At 32.2% G+C, this 26,255-nt stretch overlaps 3 protein-coding genes across 5 annotated transcripts; all 3 read left to right on the top strand.

Annotated features, from left to right (window-relative positions):
• The first annotated feature begins 90 nt into the window (after positions 1-90).
• LOC103857255 (general transcription factor IIE subunit 2) lies at positions 91-3,156 on the top strand. 2 transcript variants are annotated; one of them, XM_009134435.3, is made up of 6 exons: positions 91-225; positions 397-663; positions 744-875; positions 945-1,061; positions 1,135-2,646; positions 3,042-3,156. In XM_009134435.3, the coding sequence occupies exons 2-5, from the start codon at positions 397-399 to the stop codon at positions 1,486-1,488; spliced, it is 870 nt and encodes a 289-aa protein (XP_009132683.1). In that variant the 5' UTR covers positions 91-225; the 3' UTR covers positions 1,489-2,646; positions 3,042-3,156. The 2 variants fall into 2 exon arrangements, with proteins under 2 accessions (XP_009132683.1, XP_018515003.1); XM_018659487.2 differs by lacking the exon at positions 91-225 and having other exon boundaries at positions 322-663.
• On the top strand, positions 2,467-6,162 carry LOC103857266 (ABC transporter E family member 2). Of its 2 annotated transcripts, XR_004448522.1 has the most exons (14): positions 2,467-2,646; positions 3,042-3,155; positions 3,323-3,408; positions 3,485-3,582; positions 3,669-3,786; positions 3,862-3,951; positions 4,032-4,336; positions 4,414-4,609; positions 4,693-4,878; positions 4,947-5,216; positions 5,302-5,547; positions 5,617-5,751; positions 5,866-5,965; positions 5,996-6,162. XR_004448522.1 is itself a non-coding variant. In XM_018655198.2 (13 exons), exons 2-12 carry the CDS (start codon positions 3,053-3,055, stop codon positions 5,734-5,736), a joined length of 1,818 nt encoding a protein of 605 aa, XP_018510714.2. In that variant the 5' UTR covers positions 2,467-2,646; positions 3,042-3,052; the 3' UTR covers positions 5,737-5,751; positions 5,866-6,162. The 2 variants fall into 2 exon arrangements, 1 of the variants encoding a protein (XP_018510714.2); XM_018655198.2 differs by having other exon boundaries at positions 5,866-6,162.
• A 12,241-nt stretch (positions 6,163-18,403) lies between these two features.
• LOC103857276 (abscisic acid 8'-hydroxylase 1) lies at positions 18,404-25,845 on the top strand. The gene is made up of 7 exons (XM_009134454.2): positions 18,404-22,397; positions 22,478-22,796; positions 22,963-23,349; positions 23,468-23,633; positions 23,716-23,822; positions 23,961-24,079; positions 24,184-25,845. The coding sequence occupies exons 1-7, from the start codon at positions 22,198-22,200 to the stop codon at positions 24,272-24,274; spliced, it is 1,389 nt and encodes a 462-aa protein (XP_009132702.2). The 5' UTR covers positions 18,404-22,197; the 3' UTR covers positions 24,275-25,845.
• The last annotated feature ends 410 nt before the right edge of the window (positions 25,846-26,255 follow it).

Below are 26,255 nucleotides of genomic sequence, written 5' to 3' on the forward strand. Positions count from 1 at the left end.
AAAACCAATCTCTGCGTCAACAAGTTAGGGTTATTTATTTTACCTTTTTTGGTCACTAAACCGATCTAACTGCTAATTGGGCTTAATTTACTCAAACCCATTCTCAACTTCTCCACTAAATTAATTGACATTATATTCACCACCGAGATCAGGGAGGTTTGTAATCTATTGATAAACAAACCCTAGGAGTCGAAACTCAGTGGAATCTATAGATATTGAGAAACCGTAAGTCTTGAGGATTCTTCCACGATCGGTCGATTAATGTTTCTCTAGAATGTTTATGTCCATGCTTTATGTACTCTGGATCATCAAAAATTTCAGCATTCAGAATCATGATTAAATATACATATTGAACGGCTCTCGGTTACGTTTTTTTCTTCTATGTACACTTGTCAGATGTCTCTAAAAGAGCAGTTAGATAACTTCAAGAAGCAGCAAGTCAAATGCCAAACTACTCTTTCAAACATTGCTTCTTCAAGAGCTGGTGGTCCTTCTTCCTCTTCTTCTTTGAGGCGGCCCGTTCCTGCCGCGGCTTTAAGTCACAACAAACCTAGTGCTCCACTCAAGTTTTCTAGCGATACAGAGCGACTTCAGCTCATTAACAACGTCAGAAAAGCTCCTGTTGGTGCTCAAATCAAGCGTGTCATTAGTCTTCTCTTTGAGGTTTGTTGTGTTCTTCTTCTTCTTCATATATATGATTCCTATTAAAGTTTGATTTTGACTTCTTTTGTTTGCTTTTGTAGACAAGGCAAGCCTTTACGCCAGAGCAAATAAATGAAAGGTGTTTCGTTGACATGCATGCCAATAAGGCTGTTTTTGATAGTATGAGAAAAAACCCCAAAGCTCATTACGACGGAAGAAGATTCTCTTACAAGGTTTGTTTCTTCTCATTTAAGGTTTTTATCATTGTGTTAACCTGAAACTCTGCTCTCTTGTCGTCACAGGCTGAGCACAATGTTAACAACAAGAGCGAGCTTCTTTCTTTAATAAATAAATATCCTGATGGTATTGCGGCAAATGATCTCAAAGACGCTTACCCTAACGTCATGGAGGATTTACAGGTACCAACGACACACATCACACATGTAATAACTTGGTTCTTGAAACTAACAAGATTGTCTTGTGTTATTGTAGGCACTGAAAGCTTCGGATGACATCTGGTTGCTATCAAACTCACAAGAGGACATTGCGTACCCAAATGATTTCAAGTGCGAGATTACGGTTGACGACGACTTTAAAGCTTTGTTCCGCGAGACAGAGGTTCCTAGCGACTTCTTGGACGTGGAGAAGGAGTTAAAGAAGTACGGTTTGAAACCGGTGACAGACACTGCAGCGAGGAGAGCTGCTGAGCAGAAGTACGGGATACCAATTAATCAGCCGAAGCATAAGAAGAAGAGGAAACAAGAGATCACCAAGAGAACAAAACTCACTAATGCTCATCTTCCTGAGCTTTTCCAGAGCCTTAACGCCAGCACTTCCCGGAACTGAAACTCATTAATGGATGTATGATTATGTGATTAAATATTAAAAACTGGTCCCTGACTTTTTTATTACTCAAGAAATATGTTACAGTGGAGGAGAACAAACTAATTGTATATGTTATGAACTTAAGAGTTTACAATAGAGAAGCCATTATCTCCTTACTTCAAGAAAGGACATACATCCACACTGCTGTGATTTTGCTGACTCTACACACACTTTAACAACTACACCTTTAAACCTTACCTCACTAAGAGCACCCGCAACGCTAGGTTGGTAGGAGTTCTTGGCAATGTTTTTTAGGAGAAAAAATATTATAATATTCGTTTTTAGGTTTCTGTGCCCCATAAACCTCTTGCATAAGGATTGATTCATGCGTAAGTTCGTAACTGTTTGCGGGTCCCACTATGCGTGCCGGCCCGCGATTGGACAACTTTTTTTTTTTTAATTCGGACGAAAAAACATAAAATATTCTAAAAGTTATTTCTTGGTTATCGAGCCGTCGGTTCAGAGTTGCGGGTGCTCTAACAACTCTACCTAGCTATAGACTTATATCAACAGTTCACTCATTTTGTTGGTTTAACTAAACTAATACTTCTTAACTTTATTCTTTGTGACCAGTGTCACAACTCAACTCCTCTTTAGCCTCTCTGTTGGTTCTTACTTCTTCCCATCATTGACTTGCACTTCAAACTTTCTTCATTTTCTTTTGTTCATTTGTTTATGTTCCTTCTTCTCACTTGATTCCTCTTTTCCTTTGTAGGTTTTAACCAAAGGTTCAATTCCAACACACACTTTCTAGAAATTCACCATCTCTGGAATCAAACACTCAAATAACATGATTTTTTGTTTGAGCAATCCTACAACTTGCATTTTGTTTCATATAAAGTGTAGACCCATAAAAAACATATACTTCTATGTATCCATTTTGCAATGTTGGGCCCATAATTAGACAAGACCAAGCCCAATATAAACCGAACAGGGTCAAACATGTCGGAAGCAGATAATTTCTGAAAACCCTACCTCAAGCTCTCTCTTTTTTTTTTGTCTGTCAATTAGACAAAAAGTGAAACTCTCTCAAGTGCGTGTGCTCTCCGCTGGTTCCTTAAAAAGCAATCGGCACACGCTTCTCCACTCCGATCTTCCTCATCTCTCAATCAATCTCAGGTTCTAATCAAATCCCCCCCCCCTTTTATCGTCGTTTTGAAATTTTGATTTCATCTTCACATGATTATATCGAAAGTTTGCAGTTATGTCTATCGAAAGTTTTTGGATTTATTCTTCTCCATCACTAATCCTTGGGAAAGTGTCAACCTTTGTAATTATCTTCATCGTTTTACTCAAAGTATTGATTTTGCGTTTGTTTTTTCGGAGTAGTGAGTAATGAATCCATCGTTCTTAGCTCTGATTGTGAGTTGTTTCCTTTGAATATTGTTTGTGCTGCTTGTGCCTAAGCGGATACTCCCTACTAGTTTGTTCTGCTATCGGCTTGTGTTGTTAGACATATTGATTCTCTGTCAGGCAGAGTTAATCTATTGATTTTATTTGTTTTTGTTTTTTAGATCGTTGAGAGATGGCAGATCGATTGACACGTATTGCTATCGTGAGCGCAGACCGTTGCAAGCCAAAGAAATGTCGCCAAGAGTGTAAGAAGAGCTGTCCTGTGGTCAAGACAGGTTCTTTCTCTTATTCCAATTTTGAATTTGTGTTCTTACATTTGAATTTCCTGATGCTCTACTGTGATTGATTGGTTATGTCATTTACTCATTGCATAAGTTTGTAACTTTATACTACTCATTTACTCATTCTACCACTTTTACGTTAACTTATGTGTTGTTCTTAGGAAAACTTTGTATTGAGGTCACTGTTGGTTCCAAGGTTGCTTTTATCTCAGAGGAGTTGTGCATCGGTTGCGGTATCTGTGTGAAGGTATGTCTTCATATACCTCTTTACATGTAGCCAAAACTGGGACACTGAACACCTTCTGCTCTTGTTACAATTGCAGAAATGCCCATTTGAAGCTATCCAGATCATCAATCTTCCCCGAGACTTGGAGAAAGATACGACCCATCGTTATGGGCCAAACACTTTCAAGCTGCACAGGTTCGTTTTATCTAATATTTTCCTTTTGATTAATCTATCTCTTTTCTAGTTTTTAAGACAAATAGAATCTCTGTCTTTACTTCCAGGCTCCCTGTTCCAAGGCCAGGGCAGGTCTTAGGGTTGGTTGGGACTAATGGTATTGGAAAATCAACTGCTCTGAAGATTTTGGCTGGAAAGCTCAAACCAAACTTGGGCCGGTTCACTGTAATAACCTTCTCTTATGTTTAAGCTACGTCTCTTGACGATTTTGATTTATAATTATTATTCCTTCTTGTGCAGAATCCTCCAGACTGGCAAGAGATCTTGACTCACTTCCGTGGGTCAGAACTTCAAAACTACTTCACCCGTATTCTGGAAGATAATCTCAAGGTATAATGTAACTTTGACCCTAAAATTTTGTTTCTAGAGGGTGCCTTAATGACACAAGTTGTGTTATCTTGTCCTGACAGGCCATCATTAAGCCACAATATGTTGACCACATCCCGAAAGCTGTTCGAGGCAATGTTGGAGAGGTCCTAGACCAGAAGGACGAGAGAAACATGAAGGCGGAGCTGTGTGCTGATCTGGAGCTGAACCAGGTCATTGATCGTGACGTTGTGAATCTATCTGGTGGTGAGCTCCAGAGGTTTGCTATCGCTGTTGTTGCCATACAAAACGCTGAGATCTACATGTTTGATGAGCCTTCTAGTTACCTTGATGTTAAGCAAAGACTCAAAGCTGCTCAAGTTGTTCGTTCCCTCCTCAGGCCTAATAGGTTTGATATATTTTCATCTTCTGATTATTTTATTTAAGATAAGTCACTTACAGTGTTTTTTTCTTTCTGTTTTCCAGCTACGTCATTGTGGTGGAGCATGATCTCAGTGTTCTTGACTACTTGTCGGATTTCATTTGCTGTCTGTATGGGAAACCAGGAGCCTATGGTGTGGTGACTCTCCCTTTCTCTGTCAGAGAAGGAATCAACATTTTCTTGGCTGGCTTTGTCCCCACTGAGAATTTACGTTTTAGAGATGAATCACTTACCTTCAAGGTAACTTTCTTTTTTGTTGGTGCAGCAGTTCACAAAGATAATCAGTGTTGTGTGTTTATGATGGTTCTTCTTTTGTTCTGAAGGTTTCTGAGACTCCACAAGAAAGTGCTGAGGAGATACAGTCGTACGCTAGGTACAAGTACCCAACCATGACCAAAACGCAAGGAAACTTCAGGTTGAAAGTCTCCGAAGGTGAATTCACCGACTCTCAGATTATTGTAATGCTTGGGGAGAATGGTACAGGGAAGACAACGTTCATCCGGATGCTGGTACTCTCTTCCTCCATTATATCCTCTCTCTTGGTTAAGTGCTGGACTCCTAAACGTGTTAAGTGCAGGCGGGTTTGTTGAAACCTGACGAGACGGAAGGATCAGACATAGAGATTCCAGAGTTCAATGTTTCTTACAAGCCGCAAAAGATCAGTCCCAAGTTTGAGAACTCAGTTAGACACTTGCTGCATCAGAAGATTCGGGATTCTTACATGCACCCTCAGTTTGTGTCAGACGTGATGAAGCCGCTGCAGATTGAGCAGCTGATGGATCAACAAGTTGTTAATCTCTCAGGAGGAGAGTTGCAAAGAGTTGCATTAGCCCTGTGCCTCGGAAAGGTGAAGTATTTTGTGTTAGAAACGTAGCTTTTCTTTTGTCTCGGTGATCTCATGCATACACAAACTTTTGTGAATCTACTTGCAGCCTGCGGACATATACCTGATTGATGAGCCAAGTGCGTATCTCGATTCAGAGCAGCGTATTGTGGCTTCTAAAGTCATCAAGCGGTTCATTCTCCATGCGAAGAAAACCGCATTTGTAGTTGAGCATGACTTTATAATGGCGACCTATCTGGCAGACCGAGTCATCGTCTATGAAGGACAACCATCCATTGATTGTACTGCAAATTGTCCTCAGTCACTGCTCACTGGGATGAATCTCTTCTTATCCGTGAGTGTCTTATTACTAACTGTAGGGGCAAGAAAAAAAGGGACCTAATGATTTATATTTACCCTGCAGCATCTGAACATCACCTTCAGAAGGGATCCCACCAACTTCAGACCAAGGATCAACAAATTAGAGTCGACTAAAGACAGGGAGCAAAAGTCTGCTGGCTCATACTACTACTTGGATGATTAAGACAACTACCATGAGGTTCTTAATCTCTAAATCCCAATTCTTGTTTTTTGTCGCTCACACAGCATTTTATGGAGAGCGAATACCTGAAATGTTTGTTCTCTCTTTGTTTCCTTTATGGGTTCATCACAGAGCATATGGCATGATGTGGACAAAACATTGTGCGAGTTACATGAAGGTCTTTGCTGTGAGGAAGTTGATCTAAGTGAGCTCGAGTATTTTGCGCTACCATCTGTTTTTCGGAGTTCTTTAGGAGATGTTACTCTTCAAAGCTTTTGTTCATCAGTTTTGAGCAAATAATAAGAGTTTCTGAATCTTTTTTAACCTTTGTTTCTTTTGGCTTTTGTATTTTCTGAGTTGATAATTTACTGTTGTGGTGTTGGTATTTGGATTTCATAAGGAATGAACTGCTTCTGTTTTTGCTTCTCACATAGCCTCTATTGGGAAACTTTTTTTCAACATGGTTCCCGCAGCAGCAGTGTACCCATGAGCTTTTGGGATTATAACCACCCCGTAGAAAGTTTCACCTAAAGAAAGATCTTCAAGATGAGCACAAGCTTGTTGTGTTTTAACGAGTCCATGTCCAACTATTTATTGTCTAATTTTTTTTTTTTTGTCTGGTTAATTATGCTATTACAAATTATGAGAAACATATTTATTGTCTAATTAGTACAATATTGTCAATTTTAGATTTAATAAATTGGTTTGTATAGATTTACTTTTGGACTCATTTTTAAAAAGGGTAGGATCTTTTAACTTAATTTCTGTCACATAGTTCCATTTTTAACTCTTAAAAAATACAATTAAGAGTTATTTTGGATTCACCCTCTAAGATAAACTTCTAGGTTCACTAATCAATAAAATTTTATTATTTTAAATTTGATATTTAAAAAAAAATATTGTCAAGTTATATCATGTTTTTAAAATAAAAAATATATAAAAAATAGTAGTTACCGAAAAAAATTAGAAAAAATATTTTTAACGTCGTGAGCAAAACATTAAACGATAAATCCTAAACCCTTGGGAAAACCTCGAACTCTTGGATAAATCCTAATCTAAATAAAAAACACTAAACACTAAAACCCTAAACTCTAAACCCTTGATTTAGTAATTTGGATTTAGAGTTTAAGATTTATCTAAGGGTTTAGGATTTATCCAAAGGTTTAGTGTTTACGTAAAGATTTAGGGTTTATGGATTAGGATTTAGGGTTTAGTGTTTTGCTGACGATTTTAAAAATATTTTTTTTAATTGCTACTATTTTTTATTTATTTCTTTTTACCTTTTAATTTTAAAAACATAATATAATTTGACAATATTTTGTTTTTTTTTTTTTAAAATATATCGAATATGAAATAACACAATCCTATTAGTTTGTGAACCCAAAAATAAGTCTACAATTAATATCGTGAATGGTATTTTGGTCTTATTGCAAATTTCTCGTCAGTCCGCTCTGATACCAATTGTTGGGTTTTAATAAGCTTATGTCCAATTTTTTATTGTCCGACTAATATGATATATTGTCTACTTTGTATCTAACAGACTGGCACGCATAAATTTATTTTTAAGTTTTTTACCAAAATTATCCATATTAATTAGAGTTGGACATTTTTTATATATTAGACACTTTTTATCTAAATTTTCAATGCGAAATTTTATTTGATATCTAATAAAGCCGAGATAACACATGAAAAAGTCAGTCACGTTACCAGCTTCTTGTGATCAACTTGATATACTTCAACGATACCTTGTATGACTATTTGTAATATATTTATTCACCGGTTGTGTTCCAAAGAAACAATGTCTCGGGGATCCATATGCGTGAATACACACAACACACTCCGCAGGGCTCAAATTTTCATCTTTTGCATAAAGATTCAGCAATGCATTGCATAAGTCAGAATCACATCCCATGCCAGCCTCTATTGCCAAACAATGAACCAGTGGACATATCTTCTATAGGTTTAAACTGGATAACGTCGAGAGTGCAAGTAATAGCGTTGACGAATCTCTAACAAGATGTTTCTAATTAGATCGTTTACTGCGCCTATCTAATTGGGCTTTTTCCTTCTTAAATTGTTTATACGCAACTAATTAAAATGTTTATTTTTCTCAAGTTTGACAATTGACAACATACATGATGCATGAATATCTATCTGTTTCTCTGCTTGGCTGGAAATTATTATTCGTTTGTCATAAGAGAATTAACTAATTCCTTTCACCCTGTTTAAAAATAATATTAACGGTGTAAAAAGTCTTTTCTCTCTTAAAAAGAGAGTTCTCTCTCGAACTTCTTTTTTCTCTTATCAATTTCTTATCTTTTAGAGATATTAGTGATGTTCTGAGAGTGAGAGAGTTCGCCGTTTTTTGCTCTCCGGTTTCGGTTTCATGTGGCCGGCCTTCGACTCCAGCATTTTAACCTTACCCTCCGGTAAAGAACGACTGGCTTTTGACTTTGGGAAACTGTTGCTTAGTTAGCAATGGCTTCGCCGGCTTCTGTCTCCGGGAAGCGATGACTCCTTCAGCATCGCTCTCTCCGGCACCGTTTGATTTTCGGATCTGTTCTTCTTTGTCCGACTGCCTCTCGATTTGAATCTTCGATGATTCTCCTCCCAAGTTGATTGGTTTATGCATCTTTAAACTTATCTCTATCATCAAAGATGCCGGTTCTTCACATGCAAGATACTCGAATAAGTAAGTTCGATTGTAGACGGTTGATGTTTTTCCCCGATTCGTAGATCCACCAGATTTGATTCCTGGGTTCGAGCCTTATGAAGATTGGCTTCTTCTGTGGTTCGATTTCACCGTCGGTGGAGCTCCGTCGCGTCTTCTCTTTAGTTCCGGTGGACGGAAGTGGCTCTTCGTCTTGACCGTGTTTATTGATCGTCGGACGATCGTCCACGTGGAAGAGGACGTGCCTCAACTTGTTTCCTCGACGGTTTTCTTCTTGTGGGCTGAAAGCCACAATTTGTTTAATGTGGGTCTGTTTGTTTGGTCTTTTTGTTTTACAGTTTAAGATGGACCGCTGTTTAGCCCTTTTGTTTTTGGATTTTACCCGATTGGATCTAGTCCTTTGATAAAATTTTCATTTGACAAAAAAAATAATATTAACGAAGTGTTCTATACTATTTACTATATTGATCAAAATTAATAATTTCACTGATTAAAAATCATTATAAACACAATAATTACATTGTGATTGTGGCGATTAGTTTGACAAGACATTATTATCAGAAAAAAGATTGAAATTTTGTTTAGGTACATATAGCTGCTCAACATATGATACTTGCGGAATAGAATCTCAAAAATCATAATGGTCAAAGTCTTTCTCAGACCGTACTGTACCCGTTACCTCTCCCGAAAGTATTTGCATATAAATGTTGACAAAAATTGTTTCGCGCCCTTAAAGCATCGCCTATATATTTTTTTTTAACGCTGATTTATTATAATTTTACAATTATGATATGAGAAATATTACATAGATGATTCGACAACATGTTAAAGATCCCATGTAAGCCTTTATTCCGTAGTCTGCATAATTGTTTAATAAATTGCTTTCTCCGAGACTTGAAACCTGGATGTCTTGTAATCTACAAATAAATTATATAGTCTGAGATTTGAACCCTAAATTTAGATGTAAAAGTCTTTAAACCTTAACCATTAGGCTAAGGTGTTTCCACACATCGCCTATATTATTGTAAGTATTATTGATCTCTTTTTCGTGTTATTCAATATGAATCACATTACTAAATCTGATTTATACTGCATTAGTTGCCGTTAAGTACTAGTACATAGGTTTGTTAATGCAGATTGACTTTCTATTTGACTTTACTATCAATCAGCTGCGCTCATCAAAGTAAACCAAACCACGTGTCTTCTACAGTATTATTAATCAATAGATTAGTATTAAGCTCATATTAGTTTGCATCAAAGTCAAAGCAACATTTTTTGTCAGGAAAACACCTTATTATGACGATCGAGTTGTTTTAGTATTAAGTTTCGCAATAATACATATTAGGACCGATACATATGAAGGTATGATTGAGTTTTAGGATTCAGCTTCTTATAATTATAATTAATTGGCTGTGATTGAGTTATGTATTAAGTGCAATAATTAGATATACGTTGACATACGACGAAGAGTAATTATTTAATGATTATACATCCTAAATAACTACGGCTGTGAATGTGATCCAGAACAAATGCAGATTTAATGCAGACTATTTAATTTGCAGATAGAACTGCATTAATTACCCATTCATGTTTAAAATGCAGAACTGAATAAAGTAAAAAAAATAAAAACTCCCCTGCATGCAGATTGGTTTTGTTCTTTGATTTCTTGTCCTGCAGATTTTAAGGGAAATGGTGCTGGCGAGATGCAGAGGACCAATAAGGGCTTGAGTTTTTTTTTTAATCATTGATTATAAATACTTTTCATTATTGCACTTTATTTATTTAACAAATTAATTGTTCTCTTAGTAGTGAAATCTAGTATTTTTCATTCTTACGTTATAGTAGTAGACATTTTTTATTAAAAATAAAAAATGATAATTATCTTGTGTCTAATCAAATTTTATATTTTCAGGTTGTCTTTACATCAATTAAAAGAATTCAAAAACTCAAGGAGTATTTTTAATTAGTTCATTAAATAAATAAACAAAATATTCTTTTAAAAGTTTTAATATAACCTTCAAAAAAGTTTATAACTGTCATATAAATTAAAATTAAATAAATAAACATAATTTTTTTATTAATAATATTATATTAATAATTAATATTGGTGTATAAGTAGTATGTTTAGAATATATGGTATTTCTAATACTAAATATAATTAATATATTTAGGTATAGAAATTGTATTTCGGATATTCAAGTACCCGTTCGGTTCTCTATTTGGTTCTAATTCGGTTTCGTTTTTTCGGGTACAAAAATATAAGAATCATTCGGTTATTTTTTAACTTTGGTTTCGGGTTCGTTTTTTTTGTTTCGTTCCGGTTTGGTTTTCGGTTCTTGGTTTTTATGCTCATGCCTAATTAATTCTATGGTTCAAAAGGTAAAAAATAACCGAAAATCGAGTAAAGATACAAAAAATAAAAATAAAATAAGAATACTCACTATAATTTTTGTAATTGTGATGAATTTTCATATAATGGACAATTTTACTATAGTTATTGTTATTTTTAACATTATATTTATTACTTATTTATAATAGTTATATTTAATTTGGATATATAATTTTCATTAAAAATCAACATGTATTAAATTATAATAATTATTAAATTATCTTGTTGTTCGGTTTAATCTGCATTTGTTCTGCATGATCTGCATTTGTTCTGCTTGATCTGCATTTTTGTTTGATCTGTATTTTTTGATCTGCGTCACCCATTCGAAGCCTACGTGTCTGTAAAAAAATATTAAGGAAATGCAGATTAGATTGTAAACCCATGATCGGCAGGCATGTGGATGAGTTTTGCTTATTATAACAGGATACATCTGACAGAGTATATACTTTCATTTTAATTAATTATTGATAAATGGGTCAATCAATATTGGTTAATATGTACTTATGACCAAGGCATAATTTATAAAAAAAAATTATAGGTGCACAAATACTCGAATAAGTGTAAAATTGCACATCACAATATATATATATATATATATAATTTGTTAAAAATATTATGGGTGCACGTATTCCCATACTAGCTTCGCCAATGCTTATGACTTCAAGTTAGTTAAATAAAAATTTGCTAATTTTCTAAAGCCTGCCCCGACTCTTACCCATGGCAACATGAATATTTGCTATGGATCCATACATATTTTGTGTTGTTTTAAAGTTCCATTTTAATTTGTTAAATTATTTAAAATGTCCATAATTAAGTAAAGTTAATTTACTATTTAAAAATAAAATAATAAAAAATCTGTATTTTCACCGCTAGTTTTGATATACTGTTTTCTATTTATTTAAAGTCTTATGTCATTTTCAATCATATTCTATTTTTTACTTTAAACATCATATTGGAGTAAAATATATTTCAACTCCACTCCATTTTTAACTCCAAAAGGAGTAATTGAACCTTTTTATTCATAGAATGGTCTTTTAAATCTTGAATGTTTTTATTTCATACTTAAATATTTTAAAATAGTACAATAACATGAAAATATGATTTCCATAAGAGATTAATTAATAATTTTACATAAAGATTCATAAAGTAATAAAATATCAAAACTAAGCATAAAAAATAAAAAATAAATAAATCATAAAATAAGTAATTTAATAATCCAGTAAATCTTTTTTGGAACCGCTAAGATTAGTGAATCATTATCCAAACGATGAAAATTTTCGAATTTAAAATTTTCTTCTTCGATTTAGGTAAATCAAACAAAAAGAAGTTCATTATTCATTATGAAATGCACCAATTGACCATTTGTAAAAAAATGTTCAAAATATGATATCTTATATATATATATATTATTGTAGTTTTTAATAATAATGTTTAATTTAAATAAATTAATTTTTATGGAAGTTCTGTAACTATAGATAGTTGGAGTTAATTGATAATTTTTATAAGTAGAAGGTATTAGTAACAATTATTAATAAAATAAAAGTGGGATCATTCTAGAATATTCTTTTTAGTGTAAAAAATGGAGTAAGATATTAGAGTAAAATTCAACTTCATTTTGGTGTTGCACCATTATAGAATAAAAAATAGTGCATTGGAGATGCTCTTAGAGCTCAAGTTATAAAAAATGCAGTGAACAAAAAATATAAAGAATATTTATAAAATCATTCATATTCCGTGTTTCGTTCGGGGTTATTGTATTGGTTAAGACGGTACTGTGTGAAATTACATTGGCAAATAGCGTTAAACTTTTAATAGCTTTATACACTTTGGTTGAAGTTTGATGGTTCGAATTACTACAGGTTCTCATACATATAAAGGCTTTACTTATTTTCTTTATTCTGTAAAAACTTTATCAAAGCATTAAACTTTCCCGTGTTGGACATTCAACAATTTTTATGCGAGGAATGATACTTTTTCCTTTTGAAAACAAATGAATTATTAATTTATTTTTTACATTTTCTTATATGTAATATTTTCAACTATCGTTTTGTCTTATCTAATATGTATGCATCCCAATGCAGATTTTGTTAAATAAAAACTCGACAATGACAACCATACATTGACAAAAAATCATGTAAAATGAACTTTTATACACTGAAATGCAAAATTATATATTCCAGCATGTTATAATAAATTAAAAACTGGTGCGACAACTAGAACCTCGGAGTGAAGAGAAAACTATCCATGGTTTCAATTAGATACCGCCTCATTAATCCCATTGTTCTACTTTATGGATTCATTTTTTTTCCTATGTCCTTCCGTTTTTCATAACGTAATTACTAATCATATTTATGTATATTTATTTCGTTTTTCTTTTGTTTTATTCAGTTATTCATGTTTACCATTGTTACTATAGAAAAACGTCTATATTTTTTTTTAATTTTTTTGACTAAGTAAAACTAGGGAACTTCTTTATATATTTATTTGGATGGCAATGAAAATATAGGATCGGTAAACAAATTTAGAGTTGACTTCTGAGCCCAATATAAAGAATTACGTCAATGTCTGTGGGGTTCGGAAAGACATGGCAAAATTGATTTGGACACCAAAATTAGAGAACTCATGGTCTATCTATATACTCCCTCCACTTGATTAGGACATAAGTTTTTAGAGAAATTTTTTGTTTCACAAAAACAGATTTTTATATTTTTTTATACAAAAATTACAAATTTCAATAAATTTGATTGGATTTACCGAAAGACTATTAGTTAAAAAGCATTAAAATTTGATAATTTTAAAAAACGATGCATGATTAATGTGTTTGTGAAAACACCAAAACATCTATATCTTTAAAAAACAAATGGAATATATACCAATAACAGTTTATAACATACTTTTTTTTTTTTACATGAATGGTGGTTCACATCATCCAAGGGATATAGACAATTACTTCTCGAAAGTTTTCTTAAAATCTTATTTAAAACAAAAAAAATTAACCATTTGCAAATTCTTTATATTTAATCGTTGATCAAAAAATATTGTTGTCCAAAGTTCTTAGGAATCCTGAGAACAGAAAAAGACTCAGGCTAGTAAGGGGGCGACTGGTTTTCTCGCTACCACCCGCAAACGCAGCTTTTGCGGTTGGTAGCGGTTGTTGGCGGTTTGCAACAATCACTTAAATCGCTCTAAACCGTTTCAAACCGCTCTGAATCTCATAAATTCAAAAGCTGGCTCCAGCTAGCGTTTGCGGTTGCGGGCGGTTGCGGAAGGGTAAATTTTTTTTCTTTTTTTTAAAACAATATATACACAAAAGTAAAAATATTTAATAAGAAATTTAAAATTTAAATTATGAAAATATTAAAATATATCTATTATATTTTAATTAATATTATAAAATTTTATAATAAAACAATTTCAACAAATTTTCAAAAATTAAAATTATAACTTTCTAAATATAAATTTTATATTTATTATAATTTTATAATTTTTGATATTTTTATAATTATAATAAATGTAAATATTGTTAATTTATTATTTGACTGCTACCGCATTAGGTAGTTAACCAGTCATAAATCACCCGCAAGCACACCAATTTTTAACCGCAGTACCAGTCGTACAAATCTCTTAAAACCGCTAGAAACCGCTAGAAACCGCAACCGTCCGCATCCACAAACTCCAGCAACCGCAACCGCAACTGCTGCGTTTGAACCAGTCAAGCCCTAAGTCAAGTTAAAATTTTCATACTAGAAGGCAAATATTTTTAGAATTTCTGCACAGCATATGGTCAATTAGTCTGGTTTGTGGAAAGAACGTCTCTTATTATGTCAAAAAGTATTTTTTGTCAGGATGTGTATACTAAATCCTGACGTAAAAATGAAAAGAAAATATATTCTACTTTTATTTTCAAAAAAAGTTGGCATTATGAATAAAATGTAGATGGAATTATTCCACGATTTGTTAAAATATATTTTGGTTATATGATTAATGCACTCCATAATTAATTGACTCCTAACCAGAGAACTATTGCCAAAGAGGCGCACGAAGAATGCATATTATAATTAACGTTCATTTTCTGTAAAAAAAGTTGGTTATAGCGGTATTACAACAAGAATGAAATAATAACCTTTTCTATTTAACAAAGACAACTTAAAATACCTCTAGTGTAAATTATTTGGGGCGGCAGTTAAAAATAACAAATAATAGTGACATAATTTATATAAAATCATGGATACGGATTAAAAACTATTGCAGACAAAAACAATAAGATAATATGTTAGATTATATCATATTTATATAGGTCGCATCATAAGAAACATATTTTAGTGCGTTATTATGAAGTACACTGCCTAATAATATATCATATTTTTTCTAATATATATATACATATATATTTTTGTTGTTTAAAATGGATATATAGTTGCCGTTTTTTAAAAGATATATAGTTGCCGTCCAAAAAGAAAAGAAAAGAAAATGGATAGAGTTTTGAAAGAAAAAAATGATGCAATATTTTATGAGATAAGATGATAAGCTCAATATCATTGTTACCATTTATTTATTTTTAGTCCATCTAGATTTGGATATAGCTAGATTTACCAGTTGATGGATTTCATTATTTCAGTCTTTCTTTTTCATTATTGTTCGAAGTAATTATATTAGATTTGATGTTTTTTTTCAACTGTTAGATTTGATGTTATCAATACAAAATTATGATTAATTTTTTTTATGTATATCTATGACTACGAACAAATCTTGTTGATGTAGTAGCCTTAGTAACTTAAGATTTTCTCTCACCTTGACTATATTTTAGTGAATCCCCTTCATCTTTATAATCTAGACAACAAAACTAACTTAAGGTCTATTGAGGTTTCTAATTGTGTGACACTGTGACAGCTAGCTACTGAGGTTGCCAAATTATTATGTAAAGATCTACGTGGTTTGTGTGAGTAACGAATGAGTCTCACTTTTGCAGTTCGCTTTGAGGAGTGATACGATAGATGCTCTTTACCTCTATCTTTGCAGCTTGCACATTATATCCAGACACGAGTCCTCCAGAATGGTTGTTTCGTATTTAAATTTATTTATTACAGTTCTTGTAGAGAGCTGTAACCACAAAAGATGAGATTACATGATAAGTCTAAAATAAATAGAGTAGTAAAAAGGAATTATTAACCTATATTTGTGAATCTGCAGTCGATACAATAACATGTGGTCGAATCATAACATATCTAATTTTTTATACAGATTTTTTGTCGTCATCAAAAGATTTAAAATAAACACCTAAAATTTTCTAATAGGAGCAAATGCTAGACGTTCGTTTGATGATTTATAATGGCTAAAGTTTTCTTTTGGCCGGCTAAAGTAGCTACAGTTTTTTTAGCTGTAAAATAATAAACACATAAGAGAATAGTAAACGAAAGCGATAACATTATAAGGCAAACTATTGATTCGTTTTCAAAGAATCATTTTATAACGCTTACTAGTTAATTTATGTCCTGGTTATCTTAAGCTATACGAATTTCTGAAGGGATGATAAGCAATAATGAATTACAAACAACAAAATAAATGGTCAGCAAAAGTGTATGTACTTCGTTTTATTAACTAACACATGCGTCTGATCATATAATTTAAAAACATTTAATTTCTCTTCTAAAAAAATAATCACATATTATTCTTGTAGAGGCAATTTAAAATGACTAAAACCGTCATTAATCTTTTAATGCGTTGATTATTATGTCGAGTACGTAGTACTCCCTCTGTTTTTTAATGTTACATATTCTAGATTTTTCATACATTTTAATAAACCACATTAAATTTGCATATTTTTTTGTGTTTATCTTTGTTTCATAATTTTAAACCAATAACAATTCAGTAAGTGTAATTAAGTTTTTTGAAATTTGTAACAATTTAATAAAACATGTGTTGGAAATATAAAAAATGAATCTTTTTAAAACAAATATTTTTCCTAGAATATGTAATATTAAGAAACAGATGGAGTATTATTTATTTAGCCACATATATGTAGTTTAGAGAACTAGCATTGGCAAATCAAATGTTAGAGTCTCTCATACATTTTATATTAATATAAACTAGTTATTGTAATTGAATTTAAAATATTTAAAAGAAGAACCAATCAAAACTGACAGACTGTAAAAAAAATTCTTAAACATTAGCATAGTCTCTACATAACAATATGTCTCTCTCCTATTTGTCTCGATTTTTTTCACTTTTTCATCCTGTTTAATTGATTTGATTATATTAATACTAAGGTACTCTTGTAGAGACTGTCCGATGCAGATGGCCTTAGTAGTTTTAGCGTCCTCCAGAAAAGATAGATCATGTCCAAACATATGCCAATGAAGCTATCAGTTAGGGATTTAGCTCATATGGTAAATGTTAAATAGAAAAACGAAGTATACTTTCTCCAGCAGTTTTAATAAGAACCTACGAAAGTTTTCATATATTGTAGAGCATCGGGAAACAATGGACCGGTTAAATAGATTGCTGGTCGAAAGAAACTACGTATCCCAACCATTTTGGTACTGGGAAAAAAACATATCTTGTTTAGATTTTTTTTCTTTTGTAACTTTTGTCTATAAAATATTTTGGTCAGATAATTTACGGTGGAAAGGATTGCCGAAGATTTTGATATTAGCTACGCTTTTACATGTTAACCATGATTAGCAGTATTAACGTTTAAGTTCTACTTATACGATAATTTAGTTAAATATTAATAACGATGATGCCGTTTCTTATATGACCGACCCTCAGTATAGTATAATAGAACAAAGCATAGGCAATTATTTTTTCTCCAGTCACTGTACCAGACACGTCAAGATATACAAAGGAAACGTTTGATTAATTATGTATTTTTCAAAACTCAAAAGTGAATATGTATTATTAATCGAATCAGCTTGGAATACGAAACCCTAAAAGTCGTGGAGAGAGAGGTGTCGACACGTATGAGAGACTGGCCACATGTAAACTATCCTTGCACGATTCTTAAAGTTCTCTCGGCCATGGTTAGGCGTTCGGCTCGATCCTTATATAATTACTTTTCCACTTTTGTAAGTTTTTTAGTTTATCCTTCATATATATATATGCACAGTATATTACCTGCATATTTTTGTTTAAAGCAATAAAAATATATAACGTTTTTTAAAGTTTGAAATAATATAATGTTGATGAAACATGTTACTAAATGTTTTTATAATGTATACGTAAACAAGTATGGAGAAGTTACGTAGCCAATGTAGTCCAGTTATATACAGTCAAACTTGTATAAATTAATACTCGATAAATTAATAATTATTATAAATTAATAATTTTTGTCGGTCTTAATTTCGGCCGGTTCAAAATTTGACACAAATAGATAAACTGATAAGATAATAACTTTTAGAAAATTCTATGTAAATATATGGCTACATAAATTATAAATTAATAATTACATATACACATATTTTATATAAGTAAGAACTTATTATTATATTGTTTGTTTTACATTCACAATAGAATTATTTTTATATTTTTTTAATATTTAATATATTTTTTGATGAAATTTAGTAATATTATTCTAAAATCACATTTAAGTTATATGCAATATATATTGTATACACCAAATAATATAATAAAATAAATATAAATGTCAAATTTTTAAAAATAACTATTAATTTCTATACGCTAAAATCAAATATTTTTCTTATCTTAGAATAAATATATCTTTACATAAAAATCCTAAATAAGGAAATTTTTGTAAATTAATATCTCTATAAATTAATAAAATTTCAAATTCTGATATTATTAATTTATAGAGGTTCTACTGTACATTTGAATATTGAAACAATTAAATTTTCAGGTAACAAACCTTTCAGGACTTTAACATTCTTTTAATTTGCATTTGTAATCGATCTCACGTTGTTGCACCTATTCCACATGTATTTCGTTTAAAAGACTAGTAGTTGGATGTTTACTCTTAGATAATGCAGATTGGTTGTATATATATTTATTATTGGTATATTCTTTTATAGATGTGTAGATCATGCTGGAGCAATTTTAAAGATTTTGGACATTTTCAAAAATTGAGTAAAGCATGATATATATGAATTTTGAACTCATGGAAAACTATAAAAAGTTTGTAAATGTTAAAATAAAAGTTGCAATTTATCAACTATATTTGTATATAGTTTTGGTAAACTTTTTGAAATAAAAACAAAGTATATGTAGAGGTTGAATTAATGTCTAAATTCAATCAAAGAAAGTTTAAATGATATATAGATGAAACGAGAGATCAAGCTAGTTACACGTGCCGTCTCAAAACTAAGCCAGTCTATCGCGGGTAGTGTGGGTCTTGGTTCTTAAAACTCCCTTAAGATACAATGAATCAATGAAAGTTTTTTTTATTTGATAAAGAGATACGATGAAAGTGTTATGATCGGGCTACAATGGTTTATTCATTGATCAGTTGCATGCAGTGGAGATTTGTGTTTATTAAGGATATTCAGATACTTAAATTAAAGTCATGGCTTCACATCAGTTTTGGGTAGGATTTTTTTCGGAAATTAAATTATCAATATTTGGCTAATTTGGACTTAGATTTTGACCCAAGTATTTTACATGATGGACCATAACAGATAAGCGGTCTATCTCTAGAATTAGTCGAAAAATATTTCAAACTCGATCAGACAGTGTGATACGCTTTTGGATTAGTGTACTATGTAATACTTAGTTTGTTTTTCACGGGACCAACCAGTTTAACCGGACATATAAAAGAAATAATGTGTATGGTTTGACTGAACATAGTTGTACTTGTACTTTACTACAAAGACGGAAATTAAAAATAAAACTTTATTGTAAATTCCTTAAAGATTCTTTTTTTTGCTAAAATCCTTAAAGACTTAACATGTTATAATGTTGCATTCGGGATTTAACTGGTCCATTAAAAATGCACGCCAGTCATTTTTTTTGAACTTCTAAAAAACCCCGAGTTATATCTTTTGAAAAGTTATATATACTATTATATATAGGTTTTGACCCAAAAAATATATTATATATAGGCAAAAAAAATTACTTATTCCCCCCCTAACATGAAAACTATATAAATACTTATCATGAGTTGTCTATATTTCATATATAGAGCGTGATACGAAAACCCGCAAAATTTTCAGAAAAGGAGATAATTTTCTTTTGTCACGAACAAAAGGCTATAAATTATAACAAAAAAAATGTACAATAAAATAAGCTATAAATTAATATATTAAAAACCGTGATTTCGTGTCTGTGTACGTACATAAATGTACAATAAATAGTGGCCATAAATAGACAGAATATAGCGAACTGACTCGATAAAGTTCTACATTGTGTTGTCACTATGAAGTTAGTGCAAGAAAGTTGAACTGAAGTAAAGGGGCTTTAATTTCAGTTCAAAAGAAAAAACTAAAGGGACTTTAATTTATTTATTCAAAATTTATATACGTTCTATATATCGTCTTATTGGTACACAACTCGTATCTGTAGTAGTAATACACTACTTATTTTCGGGTATGTCAATTAAATTATTAATCAATGTTTTCTTATGGTGCCCATATCTCATTCGTCGCCGTCGTCTTTCCCTCACAAATTTTTTTGGACAAAAAGAAGATATAATTGTTTATCTAATTTTAAAAATAAAAGATATATCTAGATTTCCTAATTGGGAAATTGCCAACGTAACTCTATATAAAGTAAGCTTCTGTCAGGCACGCAAGTGAAGGCATATGAAAAATATGGTCGGTCGAAGAATGACCTACCTTTCGGATATTTAGTTTTTCCTTATTATCGTCGTATATTATTAAGTTACGTGGATTGCTAATGTGTGGTATTACATACAAACGTATAACTATTTGTTTCACGGGCATTTAGAGAATTTAAAGTTATTCGTTGGAAATTGTTGTAGATTATTATATTTCAATCTTGATTTTTTTTTTAAATTAACCGACGTGATGAAATGGCATTTTCGAACTAAACTTTGAAGCTTGTACTTGCTAGTACATCTCAATTTACAATAATGAAAAAAAAAACTTTAACAAAAAACAAATACCAATACTAGCCTACACTTGCATTTGATATCGTGAAGACTGTTGTCACTTGGTTTATAATATATTAAAAACTTTAGTAAAGTACGTAAACTAAGAAATCGGTAAAGCTTGAAACAAGTCAAATTAACTATTTAAAGCGTACGTGCCTACTTATGGGATTGCACATTTTTAGATAGGTTTCTGAAATGATATGATGTATATGTAGTGATTAGCAAGGATGCTAGTTAATTTAGTTTATATGTTCGTTTAATTTTGATTAGGTCAGAACATATTAGTACATAAGTTACAAAAAAAAGAGAGAGAACATTAGTACATACAGTTATCAACGATATCCATTTATGTCCGACCGTGTATGTTTCGTTTTGACAAAACATAAAATTTGGGTTCGTCCTTGATTTAAAATTTCTATATTCAGATTCAACTTGACAAGATGACTTAAATCAAGGATAATTATTTGTTATGGTTTTTGTCCAAAGTTTTGATTTTAAAATGTCAAGCCATAGGAGAGAAAGATAAAAATAAGAAGTGGAAAGTCCTTCCCTTGGTCTGGCTGAAATGCAATGTAAGGTTATTCATGGCACAAGAAGAAAAGATTAGTAGATGTGCATTTAGTTCTAACTTCTAAGTAGACAAATCATGTTGGGATGTACTTTTTGCATAGTAATGCTTTGATTGGTATTGATAATTTTTTGCTGTTAAAAGATGGTTACTTCTTGAATGAAATTAAATTATCAAGCACAAAAGATGTCACATCTAACACCAAATAAGCGTTTGAACTTTAAAGCATAGTCTTCAATTTAAACAAAAAGGTCCAGCATAATTAATTATAAATAAATAGAAAAACATAAACCTTTCCCTTACCCTACATTTGTCTCTACTTAAGGGCTAAATTGCTCCAATTATTCATTTGTTTAATTAACCAAACATTAGGCTTTATAAAAACTAAAACTAACTAATTAATCATTTTGAGTGGCTCTGCATCTCTTTTGAATCAGTTGCTTCTCTTTAATTAGTTTGTTTGGTCAAAATCTCACACGTTCATTTTGCATGCTCTTTGACACGTGCTATCTCGTCTCTCTCAGATGAGCTGTCTCTCTACTCTGTAATAAGAAGCTCTATTTGAAACCTCTCTCTCTCTCTCTCTCTCTCTCTCTCTCTCCTCTACCATATGAGAAAACCCTATATAACCCCTTCACATCTCCCACTTGGTATGCATCACACAATACATCTTCTTCTCCTTACACAAAAACAAAACAAAAAGACTTTTTGTTATATAACTTGTTGAAGTCACAAGTTCTTTGTTGTTCAACTACTTCCCCTTCTTCATCATCAAAATGGATTCCTCCGCCTTGTTTTTCACTTTCTCCGCCGCAATTATCATCCTCTACTTTCTCCGGTGTTTAATCTCTCAGCGCCACCGTGTATCCTCGAAACCCCCACTTCCGCCGGGAACAATGGGTTGGCCTTACGTGGGCGAGACTTTCCAGCTCTATTCTCGAGACCCTAACGTCTTTTTCGCTTCCAAACAGAAACGGTCAGTGTTCTGTTTTGAAAATGTGAAAAAAAAACATGAGAAGTTGTAAGAAACTGAAAGTTTGGTCTTTTTTTTTACAGGTATGGTTCAGTGTTCAAGACACATGTACTAGGATGTCCTTGTGTAATGATCTCGAGTCCCGAGGCTGCGAAGTTCGTGCTGGTGACGAAGTCTCATCTCTTTAAACCGACTTTTCCAGCGAGTAAAGAGAGGATGCTAGGGAAACAAGCCATCTTCTTCCACCAAGGTGATTATCACACTAAACTCAGGAAGCTCGTTCTTCGTGCTTTCATGCCGGAGTCTATCAGAGACATGGTTCCAGATATCGAATCAATCGCTCAAGATTCTCTACGAAGTTGGGTTGGAACAAAGATCAACACTTACCAAGAAATGAAAACAGTAAGACACATAAAAAACAGAGCATCTCTGTTTCTTTCTATATACTCTGTTTCAAAACAGAGCATCTCTGTTTCTTTCTGTATCCTCTGTTTTAAAACAGAGCATCTCTGTTTCTTTCTACATCCTCTGTTTTGAACTGTTTCTCATTTGTGTTCTTTTCATTCAGTACACATTCAACGTTGCGTTACTCTCGATCTTCGGAAAAGACGAGGTTCTATACAGAGAAGATCTAAAACGATGCTACTACATTCTCGAGAAAGGTTACAACTCTATGCCTGTAAACCTCCCTGGAACGCTCTTCCACAAAGCCATGAAGGCTCGCAAGGAGCTCTCGCAGATCCTAGCAAGAATCTTATCAGAGAGAAGAGATGAAAGATCCTCACACAACGATCTTCTCGGATCATTCATGGGAGACAAAGAGGAGCTTACCGACGAACAGATCGCTGATAACATAATCGGAGTAATCTTCGCCGCTAGAGATACCACGGCGAGTGTGATGACGTGGATCCTTAAGTACTTAGCTGAGAATCCCAACGTTCTAGAGGCCGTTACTGTAAGTTACTTATACTGACACGTATTTGTCGTGTTTTGGTAATAAAAACATAAGAGTGGTAGTTTTGTAAATTTTGTTGCGTTGTTGATAGTTTTGTTTTTTTTTGGGTGTTTAATAGGAAGAGCAAATGGTAATAAGTAAAAGCAAAGAAGAAGGAGAGTCTTTAACTTGGGGTGATACAAAGAAGATGCCAGTAACTTCAAGAGTCATTCAAGAAACATTAAGAGTTGCTTCAATCTTATCTTTTACATTTAGAGAAGCTGTAGAAGATGTCGAATACGAAGGTATGATATAAATTACAATCGATTTTCTCTGTGAACTTAAACCAATTTATTCTTAAAACAAGACTTTTAAATTGTTTTACAGGATATTTGATACCAAAAGGATGGAAAGTGTTGCCGCTTTTCAGAAACATTCACCATAGTGCTGATATCTTTTCGAATCCTGGCAAGTTTGACCCATCAAGATTTGAGGTATATTTATTTATCTTTCTTTTTTTTTTTGTCAACATATTTATTTATCTTTCTAACAAGACCTTTCTGATAGTTATGTTTTCTAAAAAAAGTTATGGAGAATGATTTATATTGACATAATGTGTCTGTGCTATATAGGTGGCTCCAAAACCCAATACTTTCATGCCATTTGGCAATGGGACTCACTCGTGTCCTGGAAATGAATTAGCCAAGCTTGAAATATCGATCATGATTCATCATCTGACCACCAAGTACAGGTGTGTGTACTATTTACTTTATTGCCTTTTCTCTACCTTCATTAGAGTGATTTATTTTATTTCTCTAGTTATGGTTTTGATAAGGGGAAATTTTATAATTACAGATGGTCAATAGTTGGAGCTAGCGACGGGATTCAGTATGGGCCATTTGCGCTTCCCCAAAACGGACTGCCCATTATGCTTGCTCGGAAGTAGGAGATCGATATGTAGTACTACGTGATGCCCTAAGCTTTCTATAACTGGAAAGAGGGGGACTAGAGAAGAAAATTAAACAATTCTTTATTTTCTTGCTAAAGAAAAATAGGGAGAGGGGAAGGGCAAAAAAAAAATCAAGATTTTGATATGAAAACATTAAAATGGGAAATGAGGAGAAGGCACCAAGTGTACAAAGAAAAGTCTAATTTATTTTCTTAGTTTTTTTTATTTCTACTTTTTCGAGTTTTGAAATTTTTGTTTAAGATAGGGAAAAGTTGGTCACTAAATTTCAAATTGAGGTAAAATGTTAGATAAAATATCTAATGTTTTTTTTTCCTTCCCAAAGAAGAAACATCTCATGTATATCTTTAACTGATTCATCATGAATTGGAGGGTTTCCATGTTCTTAGTGAATTGATTATCTGAAGACGCCCACAGAAATTCTTTCAAAAAAAGAAAACGCCCAGTCGCCCACAGAAATACTATACAGTTTGTGTTGATTGTTTCGTACTTTCGTTTATCACACAATAAATCGTATCTCAATAAAATGACAGAAAATAACGTAGTACAGAAATTGAATGAAATTATCTAAGAGCCAAACTATCAACCATGTGATGCAAATACAATTGGGATTAAAAGAAAAAAAAAGAGAAGTTAAAGCTATATATAAAAAACTAAATTACGTAATTTAGTAATTGCACCTCTAGTAGCAATAAACATTGAAATGGAAAAAATGTTAGTTTATGTAAGTTTTGAGAATACTTAATTCGATCCATGATTTATCTAATTATAAAAGTATTACTAAACGTTGCACAAAAAAAAGTATTACTAAACTTACTTGATCATGTTTTTTGGGTCTAACTTGATCATGTTTTATGTTTAGCATTTCAATACAATAATCACATTTACTACACCTACTACACATTTTGTTTGTAGTCTCAAGTAACCATATCAATGGATAACTATAGAATGATTAGAAATTTAGAATCGCCACAATCATCATAGACATTTGGTAATTGTTATATATAGAAGAAGAAAGAAAACCTAATCTATTCAAATAAATTGACGGACGACTTTGAACATCACCACCCGCGAGTTATGTTGAAATTGTCGCTGTAATTACATTTGACCATCGTCATCCCAGTATTATTTTATTTGAGTTTTTACTTGTGAGCTATATTAATTATACCATGATTGAGAATATTGATGCACAGCTGTAGTTGAATCGTCGGGTAAATGTATCAGACGGGCTATCAATTTCGTGTCACCATCTGCCTTATTATCGTTTTATTTTAACTTATGTATTTGTAATTGTATACTGATATAACTTGTGGCATATATTAGTAGTATCTTATGAATGCAATGGGCAATGGACAAGTGAACCCACTGTGCGATATTTAAAAAAGTCTGTAAACTTGTCTTTGAATGGAAAATCTAAACAAAAATCTCTCTCAAAAATTCGATCACAACCAGATGGAAATTATTGTTTTAACCAAAAGATGTGCGAGAGTTGAGTTATAAAACTCGATTACTATTGGAAAGGAAAACAAAACTACATGATTAGTATATACTATATATATATATTGTGTATATATAACCATTCTCAACAAAAGAAATAAGTTGTACTATAGACAAAGTCTTTTTTTTGGGCACCAGACTAAAAGTCTAAAACAAGATCGCTTGATCATAATTGTTATGTTTACTTGTTTTGGGGACATTAGTTGTATTACTTTACGTCATATTGTCTTCCTTTAAATGTACCATGCTCCATGATTTTCACGTTCATCTTCTAAATTTAGAGTAAAAAAGGTATTTCATGATCAGTAGTCCCGAATATGCCGGGCCGTGTAATGAGATTGCATTATTTTGCTACAATAAGTTCATATAATATATAAAAAGTTTATACTTTCTGGAAAACTTGTATATGTATAGTTATTCGTGTTTATATAGTACTATTTTATGTTGTATTTAGGTTGTAAGT

Source organism: Brassica rapa, chromosome A01 (genome assembly GCF_000309985.2).
Source record: "Brassica rapa cultivar Chiifu-401-42 chromosome A01, CAAS_Brap_v3.01, whole genome shotgun sequence".
In the NCBI taxonomy this organism is placed as follows: Eukaryota; Viridiplantae; Streptophyta; class Magnoliopsida; order Brassicales; family Brassicaceae; genus Brassica; species Brassica rapa.

Bases quoted from the DNA above. Each gene is read 5' to 3' on its own strand.
- LOC103857276 (XM_009134454.2), top strand. From the start codon at position 22,198: ATGGATTCCTCCGCCTTGTTTTTCACTTTCTCCGCCGCAATTATCATC. The intron at 23,634-23,715 runs GTATGATATAAA...ATTGTTTTACAG, and splicing joins AGAAGATGTCGAATACGAAG to GATATTTGATACCAAAAGGA. The intron at 23,823-23,960 runs GTATATTTATTT...TGTGCTATATAG, and splicing joins TTGACCCATCAAGATTTGAG to GTGGCTCCAAAACCCAATAC.
- LOC103857266 (XM_018655198.2), top strand. From the start codon at position 3,053: ATGGCAGATCGATTGACACGTATTGCTATCGTGAGCGCAGACCGTTGC. The intron at 3,156-3,322 runs GTTCTTTCTCTT...TGTTGTTCTTAG, and splicing joins CTGTCCTGTGGTCAAGACAG to GAAAACTTTGTATTGAGGTC. The intron at 4,879-4,946 runs GTACTCTCTTCC...TGTTAAGTGCAG, and splicing joins CAACGTTCATCCGGATGCTG to GCGGGTTTGTTGAAACCTGA.
- LOC103857255 (XM_018659487.2), top strand. From the start codon at position 382: ATGTACACTTGTCAGATGTCTCTAAAAGAGCAGTTAGATAACTTCAAG. The intron at 664-743 runs GTTTGTTGTGTT...TTGCTTTTGTAG, and splicing joins TCATTAGTCTTCTCTTTGAG to ACAAGGCAAGCCTTTACGCC. The intron at 1,062-1,134 runs GTACCAACGACA...GTGTTATTGTAG, and splicing joins ACGTCATGGAGGATTTACAG to GCACTGAAAGCTTCGGATGA.